General features: G+C 35.2%; 2 protein-coding genes across 5 annotated transcripts in view; one reads left to right on the plus strand and one right to left on the minus strand.

Annotated features, from left to right (window-relative positions):
• Nucleotides 1–6,892, plus strand: part of agt (angiotensinogen) — a 10,357-nt gene extending 3,465 nt beyond the window's left edge. Inside the window, exons 3-7 of one of the 2 annotated variants that reach the window (XM_062059277.1) lie at nt 1,122–1,476; nt 1,546–1,658; nt 1,738–1,886; nt 6,331–6,487; nt 6,588–6,892. In XM_062059277.1, the coding sequence (XP_061915261.1) occupies nt 1,122–1,476; nt 1,546–1,658; nt 1,738–1,886; nt 6,331–6,487; nt 6,588–6,758 (945 nt within the window). In that variant the 3' untranslated portion in view covers nt 6,759–6,892. Of the gene's footprint in view, nt 1–1,121; nt 1,477–1,545; nt 1,659–1,737; nt 1,887–6,009; nt 6,176–6,330; nt 6,488–6,587 lie in introns of those variants that run through there. The other variant, XM_062059278.1, reaches the window with a different exon arrangement.
• A 5,671-nt stretch (nt 6,893–12,563) lies between these two features.
• Nucleotides 12,564–14,088, minus strand: part of cog2 (component of oligomeric golgi complex 2) — a 68,607-nt gene continuing 67,082 nt past the window's right edge. For 2 of the 3 annotated variants that reach the window (XM_062059282.1, XM_062059281.1), the window contains 2 exons: nt 13,064–13,250; nt 12,564–13,000 (listed from right to left, as the gene is read on the minus strand). In XM_062059282.1, coding sequence (XP_061915266.1) covers nt 12,917–13,000; nt 13,064–13,250 — 271 coding nt within the window. In that variant the 3' untranslated portion in view covers nt 12,564–12,916. The remainder of the gene's footprint in view (nt 13,001–13,063; nt 13,251–14,088) is intronic. The other variant, XM_062059280.1, reaches the window with a different exon arrangement.

Below are 14,088 nucleotides of genomic sequence, written 5' to 3' on the forward strand. Positions count from 1 at the left end.
ACATTTACACACACATGTATATGTATACACATACACATGTATATATACAGAGAGAGACACATATACATACATACATATATATAGACATACATACAGACATATACATATATATATATGTATATATATACACATAAATATATACATATATATATACATACATACATCATACATATATATTTATACATATATATATATACAAATATATATATATATATACAAATATATATACACATATATGTCTATATACATATGTATATATAGACATATACATACAGACATATACATAAATATATACATACATATATATATACATACATACATTATACATACATATATATTTATACATATATATACAAATATATATATATACAAATATATATATATACAAATATATATATACATATATATATACATATATATATAGACATATACATATATATATACATATACATACATATATACACATATACACATACATATATTATACATACATATATATTTATACATATATATACAAATATATATATACACATATATATATACAGATATATATATATATACACATATATATACATATATATATACACATATATATATACAGATATATATATATATACACATATATATACATATATATATACATATATTTATATATGTATATATATATACATATATATACACATATATATATATACATATATGTATATATATATATGTATATGTGTGTATATATATATATATATTTTATTTTTTATTACAGTTTGTGTTTTTGGGTAGGAATGATTGTCGAGTTGAGTTTATTTATTTTAGAAAAAAAGTGGGGATGAAGGTACGTGTTTTTTCCCTGAATAAAATAATGAATACATTTCGGAGTTTTACCTCTTTTTTTTTGGCATTTGCATTTTCTACCTAAAAAGTGGATTTACACATTTTTTTAAAGGACATTTTATGAAATAAAAATGGTTTAAGTTTTTTAATTTCCTGCAATCTATTGAAGTAGTTTGAAAAGATTGTTTGTTTTGAAGTGGAACACAAACTCCCTGATAAATGTACAGTGCGGACATTTAGAAAGCTGTGCATGTTGTAGGAAGAACTGGACTGTCCTCTTCTCTTCCCTCCAGGACCTCCTGGGCCTGAGCAGCGGCACGGACCGAGAGGACTGCGTCTCCCTGGTGGACGCAGGCATGGTCCTGAAGACCCTCCACAGCATCAACCAGCAGCTCCAACACCACATCTCAGCCCAAGCCTGGCTCTTCACTCGGCCGCACGTGCGCCTGTCCCAGGACGTGGTCCAGGGCGCCAGCGACTTCTCCCACTCCTCTTTCGTCCGCGCCGTGGACTTCTCTGAGCGCGGGGAGCACCTGCAGCGGGTCAACACTTTTGTGGAGAACACCTCCAGCGGAAAGGTGAAGGAGGCCTTCAGAGACGTGGACGCCAACTTCGACCTTCTGTTCCTCACGTCCTTCCGCTTCCAGGGTTGGTCACATGATCAACATTTCCATCCTCCATCCTACGTGCACACAATCTTTGATTTTGTCTTTGTAGGCAACTTCCAATCCCACAAGACGTCCTTGCAGGAGTTCCACGTGGACCCGACGACCACCGTGATGACGCCCATGATGACGCACGTCGGCCTCCACCACTACTTCCACGACACGGTACATGTGCTCGTCATGGACTTTGCAGCAGAGTGGCACCTCCTGTCTAACAATATATGTCCATGCGTGTTCCTGCCAGATGAGGCGGTGCACGGTCATCAAACTGTCCCTGAGCGAGCGCTCCTACATGTTGGTGGTGCTACCTGACCACGGCGTCAACCTCCACGACCTCCAAGCCAAGCTGCGCACCGACCTCATCTCTTCATGGAAAATAAACCTCCATCAGCGGTGAGACACCTCTCTTCTATCTCTCCTTTTTCAGCATTTTACATTGCAGCGCTTGGATGCTTCTTTTGTCAAAGATCCTCTATTTGACAGACACACCCAGCTGTTTTAGTAACGCACCACAAACATTGAAGTTAAAGATCTTCTATTCGAGAGGAGTACTCTGCATCTTGTCAAAGATCATCTATTTGACAGACACACCCAGCTGTTTTAATAATGCACCACAAAAATATAAGTTAAAGATTTTCTACATGAGGAGTACTCATCTTGTCAAAGATCCTTTATTTGACAGACACACCTAGCTGTTTTAGTAACGCACCACAAACATTGAAGTTAAAGATCTTCTATTCGAGAGGAGTACTCTGCATCTTGTCAAAGATCATCTATTTGACAGACACACCCAGCTGTTTTAATAATGCACCACAAAAATATAAGTTAAAGATTTTCTACATGAGGAGTACTCATCTTGTCAAAGATCCTTTATTTGACAGACACACCTAGCTGTTTTAGTAACGCACCACAAACATTGAAGTTAAAGATCTTCTATTCGAGAGGAGTACTCTGCATCTTGTCAAAGATCCTCTATTTGACAGACACACGCAGCTGTTTTAGTAACGCACCACAAACATTGAAGTTAAAGATCTTCTATTCGAGAGGAGTACTCTGCATCTTGTCAAAGATCCTCTATTTGACAGACACACCCAGCTGTTTTAATAATGCACCACAAAAATACAAGTTAAAGATTTTCTACATGAGGAGTACTCATCTTGTCAAAGATCCTTTATTTGACAGACACACCCAGCTGTTTTAGTAACGCACCACAAACATTGAAGTTAAAGATCTTCTATTCGAGAGGAGTACTCTGCATCTTGTCAAAAATCCTTTTTTTTTTGACAGATACACCCAGCTGTTTTAGTAACGCACCACAAACATTGAAGTTTGTAAAGATCTTCTATTCGAGAGGAGTACTCAGCTGTTTTGATAAAGCACCACAAAAATCTAAGTTAAAGATTTTCTACATGAGTACTCATCTTGTCAAAGATCCTCTATTTGACAGACGCACTAAGCTGTTTTAGTAATGCACCACAAAAATATAAGTTAAAGATCTTCTACATGAGGAGTACTCATTTTGTCAAAGATCCTCTATTTGACAGACTTACTCAGCTGTTTTAATAACGCACCACAAAAATATAAGTTAAAGATCTTCTACATCAGAACCCATCTTGTCAAAGATCCTCTAATTGACAGATGCACTCAGCTGTTTTGGTAATGCACCACAAAAATTGTAGTCAAAGATCTTCTATTCGAGAAGAGTACTGTCAAAAATAGGATTTTTGAGAAGATGCAGACACACTCAGATGCTTTTAAAAAACCCGCCCCAAAAATACTGTTCAAAGATCCTTTATTGACAGATGCACTCAGCTGTTTTTATAACGTGCCACAAACATTTAAGTCAAAGATCTTCTATTCGAGAGGAGTAATCGGCATCTTGTCAAAAATCCACTTTTTGACAGGCACACTCAGCGGTTTTTAAAAACCCACCCCAAAAATACTGCTCAAAGATCCTCTATTTGACAGACACACTCAGCTGTTTAAATAACGCACCACAAAAATTGAAGTCAAAGATCTTCTATTCAAGAAGAGTACTCTGCATCTTGTCAAAAATCCTTTTTTGACAAGATGCAGAGTACTCCTCTGTTATTAAAAACCCACTTCAAAAATACTCCTCAAAGATCCTCTATTTGACATACGCACTCAGCCTCTATGCAACAGGAGCACTGCTGTTTTTAAGGACCTACCACAACAATGTTGGTCAAAGATCATCTATGCAACAGGAGCACTGCTGTTTTTAAGGACCTACCACAACAATGTTGGTCAAAGATCATCTATGCAACAGGAGCACTGCTGTTTTTAAGGACCTACCACAACAATGTTGGTCAAAGATCCTCTATGCAACAGGAGCACTGCTGTTTTTAAGGACCTACCACAACAATGTTGGTCAAAGATCATCTATGCAACAGGAGCACTGCTGTTTTTAAGGACCTACCACAACAATGTTGGTCAAAGATCCTCTATGCAACAGGAGTACTGCTGTTTTTAAGGACCTACCACAACAATGTTGGTCAAAGATCATCTATGCAACAGGAGCAATGTGCTGTTTTTAAGGACCATCACAAAAATGTCAGAGATCATCTATGCAACAGGAGCACTCTGCTGTTTTTAAGGACCTACCACAACAATGTTGGTCAAAGATCATCTATGCAACAGGAGCACTGCTGTTTTTAAGGACCTACCACAACAATGTTGGTCAAAGATCATCTATGCAACAGGAGCACTGCTGTTTTTAAGGACCTACCACAACAATGTTCGTCAAAGATCCTCTATGCAACAGCAGCACTCTACTGGTTTTAAGCACCCACCACAAACATGCTAGTCAAAGATCCTCTATGCAACAGGAGCACTGCTGTTTTTAAGGACCTACCACAACAATGTTGGTCAAAGATCATCTATGCAACAGGAGCAATGTGCTGTTTTTAAGGACCTACCACAACAATGTTGGTCAAAGATCATCTATGCAACAGGAGCAATGTGCTGTTTTTAAGGACCATCACAAAAATGTCAGAGATCATCTATGCAACAGGAGCACTCTGCTGTTTTTAAGGACCATCACAAAAATGTTGGTCAAAGACCCTCTATGCAACAGCAGCACTCTACTGGTTTTAAGCACCCACCACAAACATGCTAGTCAAAGATCCTCTATGCAACAGGAGCACTGCTGTTTTTAAGGACCTACCACAACAATGTTGGTCAAAGATCATCTATGCAACAGGAGCAATGTGCTGTTTTTAAGGACCTACCACAACAATGTTGGTCAAAGATCATCTATGCAACAGGAGCACTGCTGTTTTTAAGGACCTACCACAACAATGTTGGTCAAAGATCCTCTATGCAACAGGAGTACTGCTGTTTTTAAGGACCTACCACAACAATGTTGGTCAAAGATCATCTATGCAACAGGAGCAATGTGCTGTTTTTAAGGACCATCACAAAAATGTCAGAGATCATCTATGCAACAGGAGCACTCTGCTGTTTTTAAGGACCTACCACAACAATGTTGGTCAAAGATCATCTATGCAACAGGAGCACTGCTGTTTTTAAGGACCTACCACAACAATGTTGGTCAAAGATCATCTATGCAACAGGAGCACTGCTGTTTTTAAGGACCTACCACAACAATGTTGGTCAAAGATCCTCTATGCAACAGCAGCACTCTACTGGTTTTAAGCACCCACCACAAACATGCTAGTCAAAGATCCTCTATGCAACAGGAGCACTGCTGTTTTTAAGGACCTACCACAACAATGTTGGTCAAAGATCATCTATGCAACAGGAGCAATGTGCTGTTTTTAAGGACCTACCACAACAATGTTGGTCAAAGATCATCTATGCAACAGGAGCAATGTGCTGTTTTTAAGGACCATCACAAAAATGTCAGAGATCATCTATGCAACAGGAGCACTCTGCTGTTTTTAAGGACCATCACAAAAATGTTGGTCAAAGACCCTCTATGCAACAGCAGCACTCTACTGGTTTTAAGCACCCACCACAAACATGCTAGTCAAAGATCCTCTATGCAACAGGAGCACTGCTGTTTTTAAGGACCTACCACAACAATGTTGGTCAAAGATCATCTATGCAACAGGAGCAATGTGCTGTTTTTAAGGACCTACCACAACAATGTTGGTCAAAGATCATCTATGCAACAGGAGCAATGTGCTGTTTTTAAGGACCATCACAAAAATGTCAGAGATCATCTATGCAACAGGAGCACTCTGCTGTTTTTAAGGACCATCACAAAAATGTTGGTCAAAGATCCTCTATGCAACAGCAGCACTCTACTGGTTTTAAGCACCCACCACAAACATGCTAGTCAAAGATCCTCTATGCAACAGGAGCACTGCTGTTTTCAAGGACCTACCACAACAATGTTGGTCAAAGATCATCTATGTGCTGGATTTTTAAAGGACCACACTTTAAAAAGGTCAAAGATTGTGGTTAAAAGATCCTCTATTCAAGGACAGGAGCGCTGGGCTGGTTATTTATTTGGTGTCCGTGTGGCCATCAGGTTGTTGGAGTTGTCCCTGCCAAAGTTGTCCATGTCTTCATGGTTAAAAGATCCTCTATTCAAGGACAGGAGCGCTGTGCTGGTTATTTATTTGGTGTCCGTGTGTCCATCAGGTTGTCCCTGCCAAAGTTGTCCATGTCTACATGGTTAAAAGATCCTCTATTCAAGGACAGGAGCGCTGTGCTGGTTATTTATTTGGTGTCCGTGTGTCCATCAGGTTGTCCCTGCCAAAGTTGTCCATGTCTACATGGTTAAAAGATCCTCTATTCAAGGACAGGAGCGCTGTGCTGGTTATTTATTTGGTGTCCGTGTGTCCATCAGGTTGTTGGAGTTGTCCCTGCCAAAGTTGTCCATGTCTTCAGTGAACGACGTCCGCCATCTTTTAGGCAACATGGACCCAGAAGTGGAGTCCAGACTTTTGGGCTCCCAGGCTGAGTTCAGCCAGCTGGCCAACTCTGACACCTTCACCCTGGACAAGGTAAGTCCACCTTCTTTGACACCTTCACCCTGGACAAGGTAAGTCCACCTTCACCAAGTCCACCATGCTGGTGTTGCTTCAAGTCCTGCGTGTCCATCAGGCCATCAACGCCGTGTCCTTGGAGATGTCGGAGGAAGAAGCGGCGCCGTGGGAGAAGATGAAGGAAGACGGCCAGCAAGTGACCATCAACAGACCCTTCTTCTTCTCCGTGATGGACGCTGATTGTGACGCCATGTTCTTGTTGGGCAAAATCAGCACACCCGCTTTGTGAAGAGTTCACTCTCCGTCCTTTTAGGATCTTTGTCAGTATTTATGGAGAAGATCTCAGCCTTCCTCTTCATCACTTTGTACATTAAGAGTTTATTTTTGCTTCATGACAACTTGGAATAAATGTTTCTCAATCCACTCCAGCTTGGTCCAATTAGTAACAATTACACATAAATAAATCCAATTAGTAACAATTACACATAAATAAATCATCAATCCACTCCAGCTTGGTCCAATTAGTAACAATTACACATAAATAAATCCAATTAGTAACAATTACACATAAATAAATCATCAATCCACTCCAGCTTGGTCCAATTAGTAACAATTACACATAAATAAATCCAATTAGTAACAATTACACATAAATAAATCATCAATCCACTCCAGCTTGGTCCAATTAGTAACAATTACACATAAATAAATCCAATTAGTAACAATTACACATAAATAAATCATCAATCTACTGCAGCTTGGTCCAATTAGTAACAATTACACATAAATAAATCACCAATCTACTCCAGCTTGGTCCAATTAGTAACAATTACACATAAATAAATCATCAATCTACTCCATCTTGGTCCAATTAGTAACAATTACACATAAATAAATCCAATTAGTAACAATTACACATAAATAAATCATCAATCCACTCCAGCTTGGTCCAATTAGTAACAATTACACATAAATAAATCATCAATCCACTCCATCTTGGTCCAATTAGTAACAATTACACACAAATAAATCCAATTAGTAACAATTACACATAAATAAATCATCAATCCACTCCAGCTTGGTCCAATTAGTAACAATTGCACATAAATAAATCATCAATCCACTCCAGCTTGGTCCAATTAGTAACAATTACACATAAATAAATCATCAATCCACTCCAGCTTGGTCCAATTAGTAACAATTACACATAAATAAATCCAATTAGTAACAATTACACATAAATAAATCATCAATCCACTCCAGCTTGGTCCAATTAGTAACAATTACACATAAATAAATCATCAATCCACTCCATCTTGGTCCAATTAGTAACAATTACACACAAATAAATCCAATTAGTAACAATTACACATAAATAAATCATCAATCCACTCCAGCTTGGTCCAATTAGTAACAATTGCACATAAATAAATCATCAATCCACTCCATCTTGGTCCAATTAGTAACAATTACACATAAATAAATCCAATTAGTAACAATTACACATAAATAAATCATCAATCCACTCCAGCTTGGCCCAATTAGTAACAATTACACAAAAATAAATCCAATTAGTAACAATTACACATAAATAAATCATCAATCCACTCCATCTTGGTCCAATTAGTAACAATTACACATAAATAAATCATCAATCCACTCCAGCTTGGTCCAATTAGTAACAATTACACATAAATAAATCCAATTAGTAACAATTACACATAAATAAATCATCAATCCACTCCAGCTTGGTCCAATTAGTAACAATTACACATAAATAAATCATCAATCCACTCCATCTTGGTCCAATTAGTAACAATTACACACAAATAAATCCAATTAGTAACAATTACACATAAATAAATCATCAATCCACTCCAGCTTGGTCCAATTAGTAACAATTGCACATAAATAAATCATCAATCCACTCCATCTTGGTCCAATTAGTAACAATTACACATAAATAAATCCAATTAGTAACAATTACACATAAATAAATCATCAATCCACTCCAGCTTGGCCCAATTAGTAACAATTACACAAAAATAAATCCAATTAGTAACAATTACACATAAATAAATCATCAATCCACTCCATCTTGGTCCAATTAGTAACAATTACACATAAATAAATCATCAATCCACTCCAGCTTGGTCCAATTAGTAACAATTACACATAAATAAATCATCAATCCACTCCAGCTTGGTCCAATTAGTAACAATTACACATAAATAAATCATCAATCCACTCCATCTTGGTCCAATTAGTAACAATTACACACAAATAAATCCAATTAGTAACAATTGCACATAAATAAATCATCAATCCACTCCATCTTGGTCCAATTAGTAACAATTACACATAAATAAATCCAATTAGTAACAATTACACATAAATAAATCATCAATCCACTCCAGCTTGGCCCAATTAGTAACAATTACACAAAAATAAATCCAATTAGTAACAATTACACATAAATAAATCATCAATCCACTCCATCTTGGTCCAATTAGTAACAATTACACATAAATAAATAATCAATCCACTCCAGCTTGGTCCAATTAGTAACAATTACACATAAATAAATCCAATTAGTAACAATTACACATAAATAAATCATCAATCCACTCCAGCTTGGCCCAATTAGTAACAATTACACAAAAATAAATCCAATTAGTAACAATTACACATAAATAAATCATCAATCCACTCCAGCTTGGCCCAATTAGTAACAATTACACAAAAATAAATCCAATTAGTAACAATTACACATAAATAAATCATCAATCCACTCCATCTTGGTCCAATTAGTAACAATTACACATAAATAAATCATCAATCCACTCCAGCTTGGTCCAATTAGTAACAATTACACATAAATAAATCCAATTAGTAACAATTACACATAAATAAATCATCAATCTACTCCAGCTTGGTCCAATTAGTAACAATTACACATAAATAAATCATCAATCCACTCCAGCTTGGTCCAATTAGTAACAATTACACATAAATAAATCCAATTAGTAACAATTACACATAAATAAATCATCAATCCACTCCAGCTTGGTCCAATTAGTAACAACTACACATAAATAAATCCAATTAGTAACAATTACACATAAATAAATCATCAATCCACTCCAGCTTGGTCCAATTAGTAACAATTACACATAAATAAATCATCAATCCACTCCAGCTTGGTCCAATTAGTAACAATTACACATAAATAAATCCAATTAGTAACAATTACACATAAATAAATCATCAATCCACTCCAGCTTGGTCCAATTAGTAACAATTACACATAAATAAATCATCAATCCACTCCAGCTTGGTCCAATTAGTAACAAGTACACATAAATAAATCCAATTAGTAACAATTACACATAAATAAATCATCAATCCACTCCATCTTGGTCCAATTAGTAACAATTACACATAAATAAATCATCAATCCACTCCAGCTTGGTCCAATTAGTAACAATTACACATAAATAAATCCAATTAGTAACAATTACACATAAATAAATCATCAATCTACTCCATCTTGGTCCAATTAGTAACAATTACACATAAATAAATCATCAATCCACTCCAGCTTTGTCCAATTAGTAACAATTACACATAAATAAATCCAATTAGTGACAATTACACATAAATAAATCATCAATCTACTCCAGCTTGGTCCAATTAGTAACAATTACACATAAATAAATCATCAATATACTCCATCTTGGTCCAATTAGTAACAATTACACATAAATAAATCATCAATCCACTCCATCTTGGTCCAATTAGTAACAATTACACATAAATATATCCAATTAGTAACAATTACACATAAATAAATCATCAATCCACTCCATCTTGGTCCAATTAGTAACAATTACACATAAATAAATCATCAATCCACTCCAGCTTGGTCCAATTAGTAACAATTACACATAAATAAATCATCAATCCACTCCATCTTGGTCCAATTAGTAACAATTACACACAAATAAATCCAATTAGTAACAATTACACATAAATAAATCATCAATCCACTCCAGCTTGGTCCAATTAGTAACAATTACACATAAATAAATCCAATTAGTAACAATTACACATAAATAAATCATCAATCCACTCCAGCTTGGTCCAATTAGTAACAATTATACATAAATAAATCATCAATCCACTCCAGCTTGGTCCAATTAGTAACAATTACACATAAATAAATCCAATTAGTAACAATTACACATAAATAAATCATCAATCCACTCCAGCTTGGTCCAATTAGTAACAATTACACATAAATAAATCATCAATCCACTCCATCTTGGTCCAATTAGTAACAATTACACATAAATAAATCCAATTAGTAACAATTACACATAAATAAATCATCAATCCACTCCATCTTGGTCCAATTAGTAACAATTACACATAAATAAATCATCAATCCACTCCAGCTTGGTCCAATTAGTAACAATTACACATAAATAAATCCAATTAGTAACAATTACACATAAATAAATCATCAATCTACTCCATCTTGGTCCAATTAGTAACAATTACACATAAATAAATCATCAATCCACTCCAGCTTGGTCCAATTAGTGACAATTACACATAAATAAATCATCAATCTACTCCAGCTTGGTCCAATTAGTAACAATTACACATAAATAAATCATCAATCCACTCCATCTTGGTCCAATTAGTAACAATTACACATAAATAAATCCAATTAGTAACAATTACACATAAATAAATCATCAATCCACTCCATCTTGGTCCAATTAGTAACAATTACACATAAATAAATCATCAATCCACTCCAGCTTGGTCCAATTAGTAACAATTACACATAAATAAATCCAATTAGTAACAATTACACATAAATAAATCATCAATCTACTCCAGCTTGGTCCAATTAGTAACAATTACACATAAATAAATCATCAATCTACTCCATCTTGGTCCAATTAGTAACAATTACACATAAATAAATCAGCATTCAAACACGGCCGAGTCTTTAAAAAATTAAATTAAAAAATTACAAATAAATAAAAAAAAGGCCCAACACAGATAGACAGACAACATTCACACTCACGTTCACACACTAGGGCCAATTTAGTGTTGTCAATCAACCTATCCCCAGGTGCATGTCTAACCCTAACCCTAACCCTAACCTCTAACCCTAAAATCCATCCATCCAAGAGAGTATCCTACACTTCTCTTTTGTAAAGTAAATGTGAACAGCCGATATGGGCATCTACATCAACTATATGATTTGTCTGAGAAGCTGGACAGGACAAAAAAATAAATAAATTTAAATTAAAAAAAAAAAATTAATTAATTAAAAACATTTTTTTTTTAAATCCATCCATCCATCCATCTTCTTCCGCTTATCCGAGGTCGGGTCGCGGGGGCAGCAGCCTAAGCAGGGAAACCCAGACTTCCCTCTCCTCATTTAGGAAATAATAATAATAATATGACTCCTTTAATGCGCCTTGTAATTCGGTGCGCCTTATATATGAAAAAAGCTCAAAAATAGACCATTCATCAGCAGTGTGCCTTATAGTGCACCATATGGTCCGGAAAATACGGTAATAGTTTTTATACAATTGATATTATACAATATTTTTATTCAATCGGTCAATCAAAATGTTATTTATAAAAGGATAGACTTTTATTTATGCCTCAATGGGGAAAATGACATTGTTTTGACGTAAAGTAACGAATTGAAACGTAAACAAAAACAAACATTTGTAATAAATACTAAATATTGTGCAATAATATGTATAGATAAAATTAAAATATATAAAATGTATAATATATGTTTTATTATATATTATATATATACATATATATATATACGTATATATATACACATATATAATAAAAATTGGTTTTACCCTTTAAAATCGTTTTTAATCATATTTATTTTTATATTGTTTTTATTTTTTGTTTTTATTCAGTCATTGGTGGAGCTAAGGATAATATTTGAATATTGTTTTTAATATTGTTGTGCAGCACTTTGGAAACATTTCTGTTGTTTAAATGTGCTATACAAATAAAGTATATACATGTATATTACATAATTTATTATAAAATATATGTTATCATTAAATAACTTCATTATGGTTTTCTTTATTCGACCAAATTAATACTTTATTTATACTGATAGTATTTAGCTTAATACGTTATAAATAAATGTGTAAAAAAAAAAATACAGCCATTCAATTTATCCCACTAAATATTAGCAGAGGTTTACATTGAAACTCCTTCTAGAAGATTGAAAGTGTACAATGACAGCATTTATTTTCCTCCCAACTTACTAGCGATATGCAGATTAAATATGGACAAAAGTCTGTATCACATTCTTTCTTCACAGTGCAGTCAGGGAGTGAAAAACGTTCCACATCCCGTCAAGTCACCTGAGCATCCAGACCAGGTCTACTGGTCTCTGGCTTCCTTCACCAGCTCCATCAGGCTGGAGAACATGGAGATGTCTGCTGGCTCCAGACCCATCTGGAGGATCTGAGAGAAAACGCAGGCGTCAGCATTTGCAGGAGTGACTTTGTCCCGTCCGGCGCCGCCCACCTGCTCCCCCAGGTACTCCACGTCCAGAGCCAGCTGCAGTCGGATCTTGCTGTCGTCCGTGGGCCCGCCGTTGGACGCGGCGGCGCTGGCGGAGGCGCTGGCTCCTTTCCTGGCTTGTTTCAGCCGCTTCAGGCTCTCCTCCATCTTTCTCACCGAGCTCAGAACCTCAGAGATGGTCTCGTAGTACCTGGGAGAAAACACATGCTACATCTAGTCACTGAATAGAGGATTAGATATAATAGGAAGACATCACAGCATATCATAAAAATTTCAGCTCCGCCGCTCCCAGTCTGTGGAACGCTCTCCCTGACCACCTGAGGGCACCACAGACTGTGGATGCTTTTAAAAAAGGCTTAAAAACCCTTCTTTTTAAAAAAGCCTTTTTATAGATATATGCGTGCTAGTTCTAGCTATTAGGCTGTTCTAGTTTTTATTTATTTTCATGATCTTTTTATGTTTTTAATACACTGTAGCACTTTGAGGTTGTTTGCTCAATGTAAAGTGCTTTTACAAATAAAATCTATTATTATTATTATTATTATCAGATCGCAGGCTAAACGCTAACGATGACATCACAGCCTGATTTGATTAATGCAACATTTAAAATCAAATATTTATCTTCCTTTTGTGTATCATTGAGAAAAATATTTGTAGTCATTTTTAAATGTGCGTCTTGATGTATTTTAGGCCTTTTGATTAATCAAATTATATTTCATTGTATTCATTTCTAGACAAAAAAATACATGTTTTATCCATCTTATTTTTACTTGCTAATTCCTAGACCTTATTAAACAAAACATATGTATTCCTACACCTTATTTTCTTTTTAAGATTTAATCTATAAATACTATTTAGTTCTCAACATAATAATAACAAAAACAATCACATTTATTTGTCTTTTTAATAAAAAAATAAAAAAATCTAAACCCTCTTAACTAAAACACAAGTTTAGTCATTTTTATCTCTTAAACGTAACTAATAAAAAATTATGTATTTATTGTTCAACTTTATTCAACAAAAATCAA

This window comes from Entelurus aequoreus, linkage group LG09 (assembly GCF_033978785.1).
Source record: "Entelurus aequoreus isolate RoL-2023_Sb linkage group LG09, RoL_Eaeq_v1.1, whole genome shotgun sequence".
Taxonomy (NCBI): domain Eukaryota; kingdom Metazoa; phylum Chordata; class Actinopteri; order Syngnathiformes; family Syngnathidae; genus Entelurus; species Entelurus aequoreus.